Source organism: Nerophis lumbriciformis, linkage group LG12, assembly GCF_033978685.3.
Source record: "Nerophis lumbriciformis linkage group LG12, RoL_Nlum_v2.1, whole genome shotgun sequence".
NCBI lineage: Eukaryota > Metazoa > Chordata > Actinopteri > Syngnathiformes > Syngnathidae > Nerophis > Nerophis lumbriciformis.
In genome coordinates this window covers 6,991,298-7,011,074 of record NC_084559.2, presented here as the reverse complement: position 1 = coordinate 7,011,074, position 19,777 = coordinate 6,991,298, and the positions used below count along the sequence as shown (strand labels likewise).

Here is a 19,777-nt window from a genome sequence, read left to right as displayed (position 1 = left end):
GTTTCTGCAGAGACAAAATTCTCCAGCTTTTGGAACTTGATCTTGGATAAAAAGAAGCCACTTTTCACGACAGAGAAGTTCCTTTCCCAGGCTAATGACGAAAGTGAGCAATCATCCAAATTAACAGCCTGAGTGAATTTAAAGTGCAAAATAATGTGTATTTTTTTGTTTTGTTTTTAGCTCAGCTGACTGTGCTGCTGCTTTGCGAAAGACTTTTCCTGGACCATGCCCAGAGGCTTAACAAATCTCAGTGAGTGTGCTGGTGTTGGCTTCTATGCAAAATACATGCATTTCTTTTAGTAGCTAATAGAACATGAAGCTGGTGTCAATTACATCTTTACCCATAAAGATGAGGTCAAGGGTCCAGCTATTGTAAGAATAATGGATTATTGGTACCCTTCCCTAGACTTCCAATTCTGAACAAAGTATAACATGACTATGTTTCTGTTGTTGACATAAGAATATCCAAGAGCACTACAGCTAGGGATGCAACGATTAACTGGTTTTACTATTAACCGTGATTTAAAAACGTCAGTTATTTAATCGCAAAACCGCCACTTCTTGTGTTTCAGTCCTTCTCACTTGCTATAAACAGACGTTATGCTGGTGTGTTATTTTTGGCACAACCTGCATGAACATACTTGCCAACCTTGAGACCTCCGAATTGGGGAGATAGGGGGGGTTTGAGGTGGGCGGGGCCGGGTTTAAGGGGGGAGGAGTATGTTTATAGCTAGAATTCACTGAACTTCAAGTATTTCTTATATATATATAAATAAAATAAATACTTGACTTTCAGTGAATTCTAGCTATATATATACACATATATATTATTTATATATACCGGTATATATATATGTATATATATATTATTTATATATATATATATATATATATATTATTTATATATATATGTATATATTTATATATATATATAAAATAAATACTTGAATTTCAGTGTTCATTTATTTACACATATACACACACATAAAAGTCTGATCTACAAAATGTGCAGGCAGCATATCCCTTCCCCTTCAAGCTGTCCTGGATGAACTGAAATTATTTTTTCCAATCATTTTGGAACTTGCAAGCGTACTTTTTCGTCGCCATGTCTCTTCTTCGTTCTTCTGCTTCGTCTCTGTTATGTTTTTGGACATTACTACTTGCCGTAGTTTTGAAGCAATGCATGAGGGGAATCCGGATGTTGTGTGTCAGTGTATTAACGTGCCGGCTGGAATAAACACACGCTGAGAAATAGCTCCGTGCCTGCCTACTTTATGGGTTATAGATAAACCTATGGATAACGGAGACATATATAATAGTCTCCTTTTCAGGTGAGAGATGACGCTAAAGGCAGTGCCTTTAAGGCACGCCCCCAATATTGTTGTCCAGGTGGAAATCGGGAGAAATTCGGGAGAATGGTTGCCCCGGGAGATTTTCGGGAGGGGCACTGAAATTCGGGAGTCTCCCGGGAAAATCGGGAGGGTCGGCAAGTATGTGCATGAAACGTAAACAAGTTACACAAGCGGTGCACATGGTGCTTATACTCTCATATAAACTGAGTTAAATTATGTTAGTGACAAGTTACTAAATGAAGAAGTGAGTTAGGAGTGAAATATAAACGTGTCGCTGACAATCAGGGGTTACACGTCAGTTCAGTGTAAGCCAACAACAAGGTAGTCCTTTCACAGGCTTCATTCAGTTACCATGGAATGTCGGCAATTGCTTGTTCCTGTCAGTGTTGAATAAACTATAGTAAACTTTTCTTCTATTTCTATACTCTCTTCCAGGATGTACCACAGTGCTACAGTAGCTGTCCTTCTGTCTCAGAGCTGGCTTGTGAGGAAGAGGGCTAAACAGACAGTCAAGAAGCTGCTCCTGTCCCTCGGCGGCTCTAGCCTGGCCCATGGCCTTCTGGGAGAACTCCGAGCTGTCATCAACAAACACAAAGTGATTACTTTAATTATCATTTCCCCTTAGAAAAGTGGTCTAACACTTTTGACTGTATCATGACAGGTTTTGCCCCAGGATGTCTTGATGTCAGAGTCTGGAGAGCAAACTGAGCTCGGTCGCAGCTACATTCGCCCACGTGTTCTCTCGGACGCGCTGCATGTCATTTGCTCCAGTGCCATCCAATTGGGTGATCCAAAGCAGTCTGAGAACTTGGCTATGGAGATCATTTTAGTTTCTCATCATCCATCCTTAGGTACAACATTGAGCGGTTTCTTATCTTGCTAGTTTGTGCTGATGCAGTTGAATAACTTGACTAAGCTCTGTGTCTCCTTCTCAGTCGAAGCTCGCCGTGGACTGTGGCCCGTTCTGCTCTCCTCCATGGGCATAAAAGCAGAAGAGTTTGTAGAAAATAATGTTGACGCTATTCTGCCACATCTGCTGGAGGTCACCGCCGACAACCAGGTCAATATATATCATTTATACGTACAATAATATCACAGTGAAACCCGTTGATAGCCCCTCCGACAGGCTGACTGAGGTCAAAATAACTGAAATCTAAACTGAAACTATTGTTGACAAATTTACTTGTGACTTTGTCAAGAGACGTAAAGAAAGAAGACAATACAGAATATTTGTCAAACGACAGCATGGGGCTGCACGGCTTTGGCCAAAAATAGAATCCCTATTTTTTCTCAGAAAACTTGATTTTCGATTTAAATTTTTTTGTAAAAACTACAATAGACAACAGAGCAGTGGGCGTTGCAGACGTCTTCATGCACATATTTAAAAACAAATCTTTGTGTCTTTACTCAATATTTATAATTAACATTTTAGCTTTTACTCATTATGTAGGAGCCTTTTTTTTTTATCTACAAACAAACAAAAAGAACACTAAGTGTCTGTCTGCAAAGGGTTTTTTTATACCCAGTATATCGGTATTTTTGTGCTTGTCACTCCAACAGCAGGGACAAGTTTTTGTAGAACATGTTATTTCAGAGGAGTGGAAAATTTACAGACACATAAAAAAATATTTATATATAAAAATGCCTTTTCTGATTTAAAATAGTTTGTATGGTGATTCTCCCATTCCGGACCTATACAGTCTCATAGATGTTCTCTGAGTGCCTGCAAGTCTGCATTCGGGGCAGGATTACTGGTAAGCTGCAGCAGATAGTGAAACTAAAGTCACTGCTCCTTTTAAATGTTGTTTCAGCTTCTATGCTAGTGTTAGTCATATTTATTTACCGTATGTTGTTCTCTTGGGCTGCACTTGAAGCTGTGTAAGGGGGAAGAGGCACAATGCAATTGAACATTATTGTATGGATGGATGTTAAAGGTGAACATTATCACAATTTCAGAAGGGTTAAAACCATTAAAAATCAGTTCCCAGTGGCTTATTTTATTTTTCGAAGTTTTTTTCAAAATTTTACCCATCACGCAATATCCCTAAAAAAAGCTTCAAAGTGCCTGATTTTAACCATCGTTATAAACACCCGTCCATTTTCCTGTGACGTCACACAGTGATGCCAATACAAAAAAACATGGCGAATAGAACAGCAAGGTATAGCGACATTAGCTCGGATTCAGACTCGGATTTCAGCGGCTTAAGCGATTCAACAGATTACGCATGTATTGAAACGGATGGTTGTAGTGTGGAGGCAGGTAGCGAAAACTAAATTGAAGAAGAAACTGAAGCTATTGAGCCGTATCGGTTTGAACCGTATGCAAGCGAAACCGACGAAAACGACACGACAGCCAGCGACACGGGAGAAAGCGAGGACGAATTCGGCGATCGCCTTCTAACCAACGATTGGTATGTGTTTGTTTGGCATTAAAGGAAACTAACAACTATGAACTAGGTTTACAGCATATGAAATACATTTGGCAACAACATGCACTTTGAGAGTGCAGACAGCCCATTTCAGGCGCGCTAAGAACATATATTTTTCCACGATTTCAGCACTCAGGTTAACCATACCTAAATAGACACAAAATACTGCATTACACAAGACTACCCGAATGTACTCGAATGATTGAAAAAAATAAATGTTTTTAAGCTAAATTATTGGTAAACACAGTTTATGTATAATAATTTACGTAAAACCGCGAGTAATGAATAAAGTTTTCATCAATTAATATATTCTGTAGACATACCCTCATCCGCTCTCTTTTCCTGAAAGCTGATTTGTCCAGTTTTGGAGTTATGTCAGCATCTGCTTTGAGTGTCGCAGGATATCCACACATTCTTGCCATCTCTGTCGTAGCATAGCTTTCGTCGGTAAAGTGTGCGGAACAACCGACTGACCATTTCGTCGGCTTTCTCCACAGCCTCGTATTTTGAACAAATTTCGTCCAATTTCTTGCCACTTTCGCATCTTTAGGCCACTGGTGCAACTTGAATCCGTGCCTGTTCGTGTTGTTACACCCTCCGACAACACACCAACGAAAGTGAGAAAATGGCGGATTGCTTCCCGATGAGAGCGAATAATATAAAGACTTTTAATTCGCCAAAATTCACCCATTTAGAGTTCGGAAATCGGTTAAAAAAATATATGGTCTTTTTTCTGCAACATCAAGGTATATATTGACGCTTACATAGGTCTGGTGATAATGTTCCCCTTTAAAGAAAAAAGACCCAGACATACATATACAAATTACATTGTACCCAGATGTATAATATAATTTTTCTTTAGGTGGTGCAAAATGCTGTTGGTGCCCTTTGTGGTCTCTCTCCTGACAAGCTGTTGCCTCGCGTAATCAGTCACGTCGCAAAGGAGCTTAGCCAACCTGCTCTCATTCACATCACCAAGGAGGAGTATGCCATCATGCAGACACCTGAGGGTGAACTCTATGACAATACCATAACTGAGAGGTAAAAGTGTGAGCCTATCATGTACTGCAACTTACGTAAGATACTGTATTTTACTGATTTATCTCTGTCCAGTGCCCAGAAGGAAAACACCAAGAAGGTCAATATTAAGAGAGAAAACAAGGCATACTCCTACAAGGATCAGATCATTGAACTTGAGTTACAAGAGGTCAGTTAAAACTATCACTTTTACCGATGTAAATGCAATATCTGGGTCTGAATTGAAATATAATGTCACAGGAGATGAAGAAGAAGAAAGGTATTAAAGATGAAGTACAGCTCACCAGCAAACAAAAGGAAATGATTCAAGCGCAACGTGAGAAAGAGACATCTATTCGCACAAGACTTCAAGTGGTAACTAACATTTTTTCTAAAAGTGTCCAATATTTAACTTTTTATCCTTTTCCCCTTGTTTGACTTTCGATATGCAATATTCTTCCTAGCTTGATGTAGAGTTGCAAAGGGCGGTGGGTCTCCTAGAAGCTACTCTTAAAGAGAGCCCACCTCAGATTACCAGGGAGCTACCTCAAGTCCTCCAGGTTCTGTTGCCTCTGTTGCACTCACCTCTGGCTGCTCCACGAATCCAGCAGGTCTTCTTGGACATTGGCGTGGGCCTTCTACCGCATCACCTCCATCCTCTAGGTACCGGACTTGCACCCATATTGGTGTCCAAAAACATGGCGGTTGGTTCAAGTTTCTACTATTCTGATGCATGTTTCTTTGAAGGTGTGCTTGTTGGACATGTGACTTTACGACTGCTGAAGCCGCTGTGTGATCTGGATGTGGCCTGGGAGCAGGAGGACCTGGACAAAGCAGTTACCCGCACTATACTGCTGCTGCATAACCACACTGTCCCACAGAGAGAATGCAAGACTGGTGGTGAGGACCGTTATGATCATGCTTGCATAATGCCAACAATCACTCATGTCGACGTGAGCCAGCCAGTCCGGGTGGCGTCTACTTAAACGGGTTCTGCTGCATTGGATTTGTCACTAGCTTTGCTTTTTTTAATTGTTGAATGCATTTCTTTTTCTTGCAGATGTGACTCCACTGTCTGCACCTGCCTTTTGCTTCTGCTTTCCTCTCCTCAACTCCACACTCACGGACTCGTCAGGCAGCACAGAGGACACTCTGATGACTAGATCTTTGCAAATCATCAATGAGCATTGTCAACTTCGGGCCAGCACAAATGAAGATATTATCATTGATGAGGTACAGATGGCTTTTTACACTGGATTTCAACACGTGATCACTTTTTTATGGAATAGCGTTTGTTATTCAATCTTCTCAGAATGGCCCTGAACTGCTTCCACGTGTTAAGATGTTGGTGCTGTTGATCAGACTTATTTCTACTGCCGCACCAAGAATCCAGGTAAGCCTTCTAAATCCTACTGTTGTCTAGTCTTGACAAGTTATAGGAAAGCTAAGCAATCTGATCAGTCTCAATGCAAAGGAAGTGTTTGCACGGAAGACGGAATGATTTAGTCCATAAAAGGACGAAGCCATAGCATTTGCCCTTATTTGATTCAGAGTCGACTGGATTCGAGTCAAAGTCAGCCCTAAGTACTAATACATTTTTATTAGAGATAAATGCTTTAAAATGTAATATCGGAAATGATTGTTTTTGGGGGTTTTTATTATTCAGTATCGGTTATTTATTTTTATTTTTTTTAAATGTATTAAATCAACATAAAAAACACAAGATACACTTACAATTAGTACACCAACCCAAAAAACCTCCCTCCCCCATTTACACTCATTCACACAAAAGGGTTGTTTCTTTCTGTTATTAATATTTTGGTTCCTACATTATATATCAATATATATCAATACAGTCTGCAAGGGATACAGTGTTTTGTATCCGGAAGTAGGAACACACTGGAAGTCAGACGTGCACTGCTATGGAAACGGAAATAAATGCGCAGAAGAATTACTTCCAGTAATGATTAAAATGACTAAAATACGGTAAATATTGTGCGTATTACATATTGTTCTGAATGTGTCTGTTACTACATTATATATAGACTCACAGTGTGTATACAAAACGTGAATGGAGGGTTTTGAAGTTGTTTTAGAGGCCGTTGAAGGCTACAACGGTGACCCCCATTAGCCGCATTTTCCAAGCGTTTTTTTATCATCTTTAAATCCTAAAATAAAAAACTTGTGTTTTTGTCTCTCATGATTGTGAGCGAAAGACAAAATAAAAAATGCAGTTCCCCTTTAACTTCAACATGTTAGAATTGATGATTAATTTGGATAAAAATAATATTTAATTGTGATTATTAGAAATGAATCCACATGAACCCTTTGTTTAATTTGATTGTACAATAATTCATCGTTTGCACACTAGTCCTGATGTTATTACCAATATGCTGATTAACATGAAGACGATCAGGATATTGTGTGCATGTTAACAATGTGTCGTTTTCCACACAGGTGCTGGCATCTCAGTGCTTAACGACACTGTGTACCAGTGCTGGAGGAGGAGATGGTTGCACTGTGGCAGAGCAGCCAGAGATAGACGTCCTGCTCAATGCTCTCCTTTCACCTTGCTTCTCTGTCCGTGATGCTGCTCTCAGGGTGAGTTGCAAATAAATCCAATGTTTTACTTAGAATATAGATATAGACATACTGTTGTTTGTGCTTACGCACCAAACAGCAGCTCAGAGTACCCACTCTTTTTGGCTTCCCTTGACGGAGTACTGGAGAGTGCTCCCTCGGGTGATTCCCTTGTTCTGCTGGGGGACTTCAACGCTCATGTTGGGAACGACAGTGAAACGTGGAGAGGCATGATTGGGAAGAATGGCCGCCCGGATTTGAACCCGAGTGGTGTTATGTTATTGGACTTTTGTGCTCGTCACGGATTGTCCATAACAAACACAATGCTCAAACATAAAGGTGTCCATATGTGCACTTGGCACCAGGACACCCTCGGCCGCAGTTCCATGATTGACTTTGTAGTTGTGTCATCGGATTTGCGGTCTCATGTTTTGGACACTCGGGTGAAGAGAGGGGCGGAGCTTTCTACCGATCACCACCTGGTGGTGAGCTGGCTCCGATGGTGGGGGAGGATGCCGGACAGACCTGGCAGGCCCAAACGCATTGTGAGGGTCTGCTGGGAACGTCCAGCAGAGTCTCCTGTCAGAGTGAGTTTCAATTCCCACCTCCGGAAGAACTTTGAACATGTCACGAGGGAGGCACTGGGTATTGAGTCCGAATGGACCATGTTCCGTGCCTCTATTGTCGAGGCGGCTGATTGGAGCTGTGGCCGCAAGGTGGTTGGTGCCTGTCGTGGCGATAATCCTAGAACCCGCTGGTGGACACCAGCAGTGAGGGATGCCGTCAAGCTGAAGAAAGAGTCCTATCGGGTCCTTTTGGCTCATGGGACTCCAATGCAGCTGACAGGTACAGACAGGCCAAGCGGTGTGCGGCTTCAGCAGTCACTGAGGCAAAAACTCGGACATGGGAGGAGTTCGGGGAAGCCATGGAAAACGACTTCCGGGCGGCTTCGAAGCGATTCTGGACCACCATCCGCCGCCTCAGGGGGGGAAGCAGTGCACTGACAACACCTTGTATGGTGAGGATGTTGTTCTGCTGACCTCTACTGCGGCTGTTGTGGATCGGTGGAGGGAATACTTTGAACGCCTCCTCAATCCCAGCAACATGTCTTCCTATGAGGAAGCAGTGCCTGGGGAATCTGTGGTGGGCTCTCCTATTTCTGGGGCTGAGGTTGCCGAGGTAGTTAAAAAGCTCCTCGGTGGCAAGGCCCGGATCCGCCCGGAGTTCCATAAGGCTCAGGATGCTGTGGGGCTGTCTTGGTTGACAAGACTCTGCAACATTGCGTGGACATCGGGGGAGGTACCTAGGATAGGATAGGACTTTATTGTCATTGCACAAGTACAACGAAACTATGGATTGGCAGACCGGGATGGAGGTTCCTCTCTTTAAGAAGGGGCACCGGAGGAGTGTTCCAACTATCGTGGGATAACACTCCTCAGCCTTCCCGGTGAGGTCTATTCAGGTGTACTGGAGAGGAGGCTACGCCAGATAGTCGAACATTGTGGTTTTCGTCCTGGTCGTGGAACGGTAGACCAGCTCTATACTCTCGGCAGGGTCCTCGAGGGTGCATGGGAGTGTGCCCAACCAGTCTACATGTGCTTTGTGTACTCGGAGAATATATATATATATATCTGAAAAAAATGGGCATAGTGTCCCCTTACACCGGCCTGCCTGGCCGGCCGAGTGGGCCTGACCTAAATTCTCCGAACGCTTGACGTCCTTCCAGACCCTGATACAACTAGTGTATCTCTAGGAAAATCTCAGAACAACTCGGCTGTTCTCGTTGTCGGTTAACCTTTGACACACGATTCCAAAAGGGCTGCTCCCATGTTGTTTATACCGACTAACGTTAATTATGCGATGTCGAAAAAAAGTTATGTCTGGTTGTTTTTATCAAATTATTCGTCAAAACAATTACGTTACAATTCTCCATTACAGGGATGTCACGGTATTAACATTTCTTATCGCGGTTATTGTGACCAAAATGATCACAGTTATCATTTTTATCGCGGTAATTTTAATTGTGCTCAAAATTTTCAAAAACTACTTACCGTATACTGAAATGATTTAACCAAATTTTTCTACAAAAAAACACAAACACATTCAAAATGTATATATGTACCTCAAGTATAAAGTTTAATGTGCATATGACAGCAACACAAGCATTATAAACAAAGTAATATGGCAGAAACAAAATAATACTATAAATGAATAAAAATAAATGTGGAAAATTCGCAAGATGGCACCTCATGGACATAAGACGTAACTGCACTTTTTGTCCATATAGATAAAAATAGTGTTCATACATGAGGTCAAGTCTTACACATAGGACTGCACGGTTATGGGAAAAATAATAATTAAGATCATTTTTTATCAATATTGAAATCACGATTATTAATCATGATTATTCATTATGTTTGGTAAAACAGTGTTGGGGTGTGAACGCGACGCCATTATGTAATTTGTAATATCTAATAAAAATGCTCTAGATTCTGGATCGATATATTTAAAGACAAATATTTGTGTTTTTGTTCATTGATAGTATCAGCGTGTCAGATTTTTTATTACATGATTCCTTTATCTCTATTTTTACATTTTCATAGAGAGAGGTATTTTTAAGTTATGTACATTTGCATGTACTAATGGGTGTACATGTACTTGCTGTATTTGGACAGATCCATTGAGCGTTTGAGCAGAAATCGGTTTTATAGGAATTAACTATAAACTATAAAACATTAACAAAATGCTATGTCACATTAATGATTATTAAAGTAATTACTTTGTGGAAAGAAAGAAAACACAAGTACCGGTAATGTAAAAAAAAACATGGTGTTTACTTTTTTATATCAATATCAAACACAAAGCAGTTTGGCCAATGAAGATAAAGTCAAATAAACAAGCTTTGTTCTTCAACAACAACCATGTACTTCAGTGCAACAGTTTCGCCAACAAAAATAAAGAGGAGTGATACTTCTCGCATCTAACACACAATCTTTGTGCCTCACCGACAACTCAGCCAGCGTTCAATTCAATGAGATGACAAAACATTTGAGCTAGTATTGATGTTTCTAACTAAAAGTTTGCAGTTAAATTATAGGACGAGTGAGCATCACAGTAAACAAACTACAGACTTTATAAACAACTCTCAGTCCCAGCAGCTGACGGAAGGACGCTAGTTGCACGTTCAAAATGAAACTGCAACATAAAATATGTTTCTCCTCCAACAGCATTGCGCTCTTTTTATTTTATTTTTTTATTTATTTTTTTTTTATTTTTTTTTTTTGTGTCCTGTCAAGCTTCTCAGGCAAATCATATACGGTAGTTGATGTAGATGCCCATGTCGCCTGTTCAGATTTACTTTACAAAAGAGAAGTGTAGGATACTTCTCTTGTTGCCTTATTTGTATTTGACTTTATTAAATGTATTTATATTATCATTTAGTGCAGCCGGTCCGTAGCAGGAGGGGATGGAAAGAGAAAAAAAAGACAGAGGGGGAAATTGTGGGGACAAGAGGGGGATTAGACAGAGAGACAAAAACAGCAACAGCAAACAACAACAACAATAGAGCAACATCAGCAAATACGACATGTACAAATATGATGGTAAAAGTAATAGCAAATAAGCAGTTAGCGAAAAACAAAAAAATAATGCAGAAATGACAATGAGCATTATTACACTACAAATGGATCAATACAAATACCAATAGAAATAGCGCTATTGATAAAGAACACTACCAATACTTTAACTTTATTATCAACAATACAGTTGTTCAAATGCAACAATACATATACGTAATGATAACTTGAGATACGAAAGAATGCAGAAAAATGGAGGGGGAGAAAGAGAAGCAACCTACATTAACCTTGTAGATTGTTATAGTAACAATAGGTTAAGCTTTGTCAGTGTGCCATGTGTTACACCCAGTTTACCCTAGGGCAACAACGTTAATATATGTTTGATGAAACGTGATTATGTGCATGAGTGTAAGTATGCATTGCGCTCTTAATCGCACACCGAGACTCCACGGAAGTAAAAGCGATTGAAATTAAGTTAAACGAAGTGATCGGCTCCGTTAGCTCGGAGGGAACATTTTCAAAGCAAAGTCCATGAAGTCGCCGGCATGTTTCCCGAGCCGAGCATATACATATATATATATATATATATATATATATATATATATATATATATATATATATATATATATATATTTATATATGTATACTCAGAAGGATAAGCTGAAGAGTTGTCGCTGCGTTCATATCGTAGACGATATGAACGAGTGTAGAAACATAAGCAGGCTGAGATAGAGAACGTGCCTGTTGCATCGTATCCATCTGCTGAGTTTGGGTTAGACTCTGATCTTGTTTTTTCCACTTAGATTCTGAGTATGATTCTGGCGCCAGTTCTCAATCTGTTAATTACCTTGGTTTGCATTTATTATTCAACAGATGATAATCAATAACAAAGTAACTACAGTATTCACATTATTCATTTCCGAACTGGAATGTGTGTGTTAAGTGTTCTGCTTAATATCATTGTATTTGTCTGGCAGAGGGGTTAGTGCATCTGCCTCACAATACGAAGGTCCTGAGTAGTCTTGGGTTCAATCCCGGGCTCGGGATCTTTCTGTGTGGAGTTTGCATGTTCTCCCCGTGACTGCGTGGGTTCCCTCCGGGTACTCCGGCTTCCTCCCACTTCCAAAGACATGCACCTGGGGATAAGTTGATTGGCAACACTAAATTGGCCCTAGTGTGTGAATGTGAGTGTGAATGTTGTCTGTCTATCTGTGTTGGCCCTGCGATGAGGTGGCGACTTGTCCAGGGTGTACCCCGCCTTCCGCCCGATTGTAGCTGAGATAGGCTCCAGCGCCCCCCGCGACCCCAATGGGAATAAGCGGTAGAAAATGGATGGATGTCTGTATGGTCCCTTTTTTCAACTCCAATCCTGATGCACAGGGCTTGTTGGAGATGGAGTTTGCGTTGCCGACAGACAGCACAGAGCAAAGTGGACTGAATTTGCTACGCAGGCTTTGGATTGCTCGGTTTGATGTGGAAGAAGAGGGTCGAATTCTTGCTGAAAAGTATGTAATTTTGAATATCTTTCTTCTTCAGGTCTATCAAATGCCTTTATCTATTTCAATGTACCGGTAGTTATGAAGGCACACTCAGTATATTTGGGTGTCTCTTAAAAGTGTTTTTAAATGTCAGTAAAGCTTTTTTGCACCATACTGCTCAGATTTTGTAAAACTGAAGGGAAAGCTAACATTTTTGGTTCTCCCTCCCAACTTCCTCCTCAGACTCTGGGAATCTCTTGATTTGGAATTGGTGCCAGAGCTCTGCTCTCTTCTGATTAGTGACATCACCCACCACGAAGAGGCTGTTCGTTCAGCTGCAGCTGAAGCACTGTCAAGTGCGGTTTCTCAATATACAGACCAGTCAGCCCCAGTTCTTGGACAGCTAACTGAGCTTTACCACCAAAAGCTTTACGTGAGAACCTACATTTGACCAGTGTTAAAACAGATTATTCCTGCTTTTTGATCCCCTCATAAAGAAATCACATGTATTTGTCTTTTAAAGAGACCACCACCTGTGCTGGACACCTTGGGTAGAGTCATCTCTGAATCTCCCCCTGACCAATGGGAAGCAAGGTAAGAGTACGTTATTAAAGCCCCTCCTTCATAGTGTACTGAGATTGTTTTTGCATTAATGGCTTCTCTCTCAGGTGTGGCATTGCTCTTACTGTGAACAAGATGTCACAGTACCTGGACAACTCTCAGGTAGCACCACTTTTCCTCTTCTTTGTTCCTGATGCCCTGAATGACCGCCATACTGAAGTGCGCCGCTGCATGTTGGACGCAGCCCTCTCCGCTCTCAACACTCATGGAAAGGTGTGGAAGTCATTTCAATGTAGTTTTTAATGTGTCATTTGTCATTTCAAACATTGTGTGTGGTATGTGGTGTTTTTTTTCATCAGGACAATGTTAGCACCCTACTGCCAGTGTTTGAAGAGTTTCTGAAGAACGCTCCTCAGGATGCCAGCTATGACTCTGTCCGTCAGAGCGTTGTCATTCTCATGGGCTCCTTGGCCAAACATCTGGACAAAAGTGACCCCAAGGTTAAACCCATTGTGGCCAAGCTTATCACTGCCCTTTCCACACCATCTCAGCAGGTAAGAAACTTAAATGTGCCTATTATTTCTTCCTACAATGTTATTAATGAATGTATAGCTTCCAATTGATCCATATAGCTTCCAATTGATCCATTTGATTTAAAAATTATGTCTAGTATATAGAGATGTTCGATAATGGCTTTTTTGCCGATATTCTGATATTGTCCAACTCTTAATTACAGATTCCGATATCAACCGATACCGATATATACAGTCGTGGAATTAACACATTATTATGCCTAATTTTGTTGTGATGCCCCGCTGGATGCATTAAACAATGTAACATGGTTTTTCAAAATAAATCAACTCAAGTTATGGAAAAAAATGCCAACATGGCACTGCCATATTTATTATTGAAGTCACAAAGTGCATTTTTTTTCAACATGCCTCAAAACAGCAGCTTGGAATTTGGGACATGCTCTCCCTGAGAGAACATGAGGAGGTTGATGTGGGCGGGGTTGGGGGGGGCGGGGTTGAGGTGGGGATGTGGGGGGTAGCGGGGGGTGTATATTGTAGCGTCGCGGAAGAGTTAGTGCTGAAAGGGGTTCTGGGTATTTGTTCTGTTGTGTTACAGTGCGGATGTTCTCCCGAAATGTGTTTGTGTAACCCGGGTGACAAAACCCCATTTAAATATCCTTTCTATTTATTTTCGTCATCTAAGCTGTTCTTGCGTGCGTCATTACGTCACGCGGTCACGTGACTTAACGCGGCTGTCAGACAGCATAAAACCCGGAAGTGGGCTGCTACCGGTGAGAACGAGAGGAACACACTGTGAGGTTGCTGCAGGAGCCGACTACCGGAGCCGTGGGTCGTCCGCGGGAGTGTTTGAGAGTGATTTATCTGCGGAATTGGCCAGGTTGGATGGCGAGCTTAGAGCCTGAACTAGAGTCTGAAGCTTTATGCCTGGAACCGAACTACCTGAACTGAATCCACCCAACCGAACCCCGGGCTGGTAGGAGGCTTCTCAGCAGCCGCCCTCTGTTTTCCCTTCTTTTTTGCCAAAACGCAACGAGTTCATTGCGGTCCTCCTGAACATTCACTTTTCCCCCGTCCCTTCACGAAAACCCCTCTGGACACTGCCACCACAACGTGGATTTTGCGGGGCCGTTTAATGAACTATGAATTTGTGTTGCGCTCATACCATCATTGGTAAAAAACAAGGACTAAATCACGTATACTGATATTGTAAATAACTGAACGTTGTGTGAATTGATGTATATGTGAATGGCCATTTGAATTTACATGTTTAATGTTGTTTGTTATTTTTCCTATTATTCTTTAATATAATTTGGTACCACTTAAACATAAATCCTGTGTTCAGTCTTTATTACTCTCCATTCCTAGAGCTGAATTTAGTTTCTTCTGATCTAGCCCAGACATACCATTCACTATTCTACTTAGTACTTGTACAGTGCTTTATTAGAGTAACATACAGGTTACATTTGTCATTCTTGTTTGGTGTGGGTTCACAGTGTGGCGCATATTTGTAACAGTGTTAAAGTTGTTTATAGGGCTACCCTCAGTGTGACCTGTATGGCTGTTGACCAAGTATGCCTTGCATTCACTTGTGTGTGTGAAAAGCCGTTGATATTATGTGATTGGGCCGGCACGCACATGCAGTGCCTTAAAGGCACGTCCCCAATATTGTTGTCTGGGTGGAAATTCGGGAGAATGGTTGCCCTGGGAGATTTTCGGGAGGGGCACTGACATTCGGGAGTGTCCCGGGAAAATCGGGAGGGTTGCCAAGTATGACTGGGAGAAGCAACTGCTCTGTACTTCTCCCTACGTCCGTGTACCACTCCGAACTGCGGCGTTTTAAAAAGTTATACATTTTACTTTTTGAAACCGATACCGATAATTTCCGATATTACATTTTAAAGCATTTTTCAGCCGATAATATTGGCAGTCCGATATTATCGGACATCTCTACTAGTATAGTTTTACTGATGATCTCAGAATTACATTTGACTACCAACTACTTGCATGTAGTCAAAAGACAGTTAAAATCTTTTGAAATCTGCCTTGTAGGATACATTATAGTCATTAATCACCATGCATGTGTAGTTTCTTCCTGAGCAAAATAATTAGTTGTGGAAGAAGGAGCTTTCTTTAGTAATACAGTGAAACTAACCGACTGATGTCGACGTAACTGAAATTGAAACCGAAACTAGCCATTGTTTGTGACTTGTTTACGCTGATTGCCAATAATGATGACGATAACAATACTACAACACACGTTTTAGTGACACATTTTTGTCCAAGAAATACGATTTTTGTGTCTTGAATGTTCTTTTGACTTCAAAGTATTTAGTGATAAAAACACAGTGGACCAAGACTTGCTGAGTTGGTCGACATACAGTAGACGGGTTGTCACTGTATCTGATGTTGGAAATAGCAGTTCTTCTGCCATCAACTTTGTCAATAAGATACATGATTTGTTTAGATTTTTGAGGGGTCTGTGAGCTTTATTTGCATTATTGATATTCTCACTTGTAGTAAGGAGCAAGACAAGCTCAGTTTGTAAGGAAAATAGTAGGGCAATCATCCATCCATCCATCCATTTTCTACCGCTGGTCCCTTTCAGGGTCGCGGGGGGTGCTGGAAGGCGGGGTACACCCTGGACAAGTCGCCACCTCATCGCAGGGCCAACATAGATAGACAGACAATGTTCACACTCACATTCACACACTAGGGCAGTGGTTCTTAACCTTGTTGGAGGTACCGAACCCCACCAGTTTCATATGCACATTCACCGAACCCTTCTTTAGTGAAAAATAAAATGTATTTTTTTTTGTTCAAATTCAAGACAAAGTTATATGTTTTTTTTTACTAGTGCACAAAATGAACCGTGCATGAACATCACCTTGTTCAAAGAACAAAAACAACATAGTGCATGAATTCACAACAAATTTACACACTTGCAAATCAGATGGAAAATTAGAGGGAACATTGTTTGGGGGTATCCATAATACTTAGACTTGGACTTCCTTTTTATTGTTATTCAAATGTTAACTTTATAGAACAGATACGCCGATAGGGAGAAGTTTTTATTTATACGATTGATTGAATGAAACTTGTATTAGTAGATTGCACAGTACAGTACATATTCCGTACAATTGACCACTAAATGTTAACGCCCGAATACGTTTTTCAACTTGTTTAATTAAGTCGGGGTCCACGTTAATCAATTCATGAGTCTGGTGTGTCTCGACCGCTGCGGCGGACGCTCTGCCGAACCCCTGAGGAAGACTCACCGAACACCTAGGGTTCGATCGAACCCAGGTTAAGAACCACTGCACTAAGGCCAATTTAGTGTTTCCAATCAACCTATCTCAATTGATCAATATTCCCCAGCTTCTCATTTCTAGTATGAAACATATAATATTCAACTTGTGGTGAGCTTTATTTTTCACTTTCTTCATGTAGGTCCAGGAATCTGTGGCTAGCTGTTTACCTCCTTTAGTGCCTGCCATCAAAGAGGATGCTGCAGGAATTGTAAGAAACCTGCTGCAGCTGCTTCTGGAGAGTGACAAGTATGCTGAGAGGAAGGGGGCAGCCTATGGGCTGGCTGGCCTTGTCAAAGGGCTTGGGATCCTGGCTCTCAAACAGCAGGAGATCATGGCTACACTGACTGATGCCATCCAGGACAAGAAAAACTTCAGACGAAGGGAAGGTGAGTGATAACCTTTTCCACCACGGAAGTTGAACTGTCTTCACCTTGCTCACCATTTTCTGCTGGGGCCGCATGGCTCAGGTTGTGGAGTGGTCCAAACCTGATGACTGTGGGTTCGAAATATCTTGTATTTATCTTTGTCAATGCGCCATGAAGGTAGAAAAATCCTATACAAGTGAAAGCCAGTTGACCAGTTATAATTTAGTAGGAGTGCACAATAAATATCAGACAGATAATTCTTAGATTAGATTCAACATTATTGTCATTATACATGTATAAATACAGGATTACAAAATGTGGTTTAGCATCTAATAAGAAATGCAAGAGCAGCAGGTGTGTGATATACATATGCAGTAAATTAAAATACAAACACAGTCAACTCAACTGAACAGGTGGGAATAATTATACATGGTTTACATACGTGATATAAACAGATGTATTATAAACAAGTAAACAGGTGTGTTATGTGAATACATTTGCTTTGGACAAATATACAGGTGTGCTCTTTAAGTATGTAAGTACCAGATGTACTAAGAACATATGTATGTGTGTGCTTTATTAGTATACAGAGGATCTGCAATATTGTCTATAAATACATAATGATTTGAATAAAATGCAGCTCGATGAAGGGATTGGGTAAGAACAGTCAGTGTCATTGAGAGAGATGGGGAGGGAGAGGTAGCGATGATATGGGGACATAGAGGTTCAGTGGGGGATGGAGTTTGGTAGGTAAACCGTTTGGGGAAGAGGCTGTTCCTAAACCTGGTGGTTCTGTTATGAAGTTGCCTGAAGGGCCTTCTAGAGAAGCTTTAAAAGTCTATGGTTGGGGTTCGAGGGGTCCCAAAGAACACTGCAAGTTCAGCAAAGGCATCTAGGAGGTAGAGAATTCCTTGTGATGCGTTGGGCAGTGGAACCCGTTTATGTTGACGTCCTTCAAACTGGCTGACTCACGAGGACATAACTAAAATTGAAAAAGGAAACTAGCCATTGCCTACACATTTACTGGTGACATTGTTCAGAGACACAAGGAAAATGCGTAATAACAAAGGACTTTTGAACCGACATTACCGGTATTCTGTTTTCATATGTTATTTAATACTCTTGTCTAATAGAGCTGCCATGTTAATTTTGTTGTGTCTTGCAGTGTTTCTAGCTGGACTACAATCTCTGTAGCGTTGGGTGTGTAGATTACGTCATTGTCCAATTTGCATAATTGACAATAACGCATGAAAACAGGAAAAGTAGTACAAATATTTCTGTACATTCTTTGTGTACTTTTTTTATGTTACAAGCCTGTGAGGGCTTTTAGTTGGGGTGTGCCCCCAGCATGACCAGCTGCACAATGAAGAGCAATACATGGTTTTATGTTAAGTTTCCAAATGTGTCCAATTAGACCAATAGACAATTTGGAGGGGTATAAATACTCGCTAAATATATATTAGACCAATAGACAATTTAGAGGGGTATAAATACTCGCTATATATATATATATATATATATATATATATATATATATATATATATATATATATATATATATATATATATATATATATATATATATATTAGGGCTGCAACAACTAATCGATTATAAAAATAGTTGGCGATTCGCAGAGGCTACTTTTTTTTTTCTTTTTTTCAATTATTATTTTTTTATAAACCTTTATTTGTGAACTGCAACATTTACAAACAGCTGAGAAACAATAATCAAAATAAGTATGGTGCCAGTATAGTGCCAGTATGCTGGGTTTTTTTTCAATAAAATACTGGAAAGGATAGAAATGTTATATGAATATATATATATATACATATATATATATATATTCAGAATTTAAATAATGATATCTGTCTTTTCAGGATCACTCTTTGCTTTTGAGATGCTGTGCAACATGTTGGGGAAGCTCTTTGAGCCTTATGTTGTCCATGTACTACCACATCTTCTCCTTTGCTTTGGAGATGGAAATCAGTATGTCAGAGAGGTGAGCAAGACGATCACGTGTTAGATTTTCACCCCCACACTAAAATAACACTCTATCCAGGTGTTGTGATCAGAAATGGAAGTTGTGTGAATATTTGCAACATTTCCTTTATCCTACACCAGGCTGCTGATGATTGTGCCAAGGCAGTGATGAGGAACTTGAGTGCACACGGTGTGAAACTCGTCCTCCCTTCTCTGCTGGTGGCTCTGGAAGAAGAATCATGGCGTACTAAAGCAGGTTTGTTGTGACAACACACAGCCGTTGATGTATTGAAAGGATGGAAAACCCAAACATGTGATTATGGCTTGGTTGGTAGAGCGGCCGTGAGAATTCCTGGTTCAGTTCCCAACTTCCGCCATCCTAGTGGGTCGTGGTTAGGGCCTTGCATGGCAGCTCCCGTCATCAGTGTGTGAATGGGTGAATGTGGAAATGGTGTCAAAGCGCTTTGTGTACCTTGAAGGTAGAAAAGTGCTTTACAAGTATAACCCATTTGCCATTTATCTCTGAGCAGAAGCTGTCATGTTATACATTTTGTATTAAAACATTTAAACTGCAGATTTATTTTCATGTGACTAATCA

The 19,777-nt window shown here is 40.7% G+C and overlaps 1 protein-coding gene across 1 annotated transcript in view; it reads left to right on the top strand.

Annotated features, from left to right (window-relative positions):
* Positions 1-19,777, top strand: part of LOC140679251 (stalled ribosome sensor GCN1-like) — a 68,054-nt gene that overhangs the window by 17,061 nt on the left and 31,216 nt on the right. Inside the window, exons 15-35 of the mRNA XM_072914274.1 lie at positions 11-103; positions 181-250; positions 1,788-1,947; positions 2,014-2,203; positions 2,288-2,412; positions 4,644-4,822; positions 4,895-4,988; positions 5,060-5,173; positions 5,263-5,461; positions 5,546-5,698; positions 5,859-6,031; positions 6,111-6,191; positions 7,256-7,399; positions 12,334-12,458; positions 12,675-12,864; positions 12,955-13,025; positions 13,100-13,265; positions 13,352-13,546; positions 16,973-17,219; positions 19,077-19,198; positions 19,321-19,435. Coding sequence (XP_072770375.1) covers positions 11-103; positions 181-250; positions 1,788-1,947; positions 2,014-2,203; positions 2,288-2,412; positions 4,644-4,822; positions 4,895-4,988; positions 5,060-5,173; positions 5,263-5,461; positions 5,546-5,698; positions 5,859-6,031; positions 6,111-6,191; positions 7,256-7,399; positions 12,334-12,458; positions 12,675-12,864; positions 12,955-13,025; positions 13,100-13,265; positions 13,352-13,546; positions 16,973-17,219; positions 19,077-19,198; positions 19,321-19,435 — 3,006 coding nt within the window. The remainder of the gene's footprint in view (positions 1-10; positions 104-180; positions 251-1,787; positions 1,948-2,013; positions 2,204-2,287; positions 2,413-4,643; positions 4,823-4,894; positions 4,989-5,059; positions 5,174-5,262; positions 5,462-5,545; positions 5,699-5,858; positions 6,032-6,110; positions 6,192-7,255; positions 7,400-12,333; positions 12,459-12,674; positions 12,865-12,954; positions 13,026-13,099; positions 13,266-13,351; positions 13,547-16,972; positions 17,220-19,076; positions 19,199-19,320; positions 19,436-19,777) is intronic.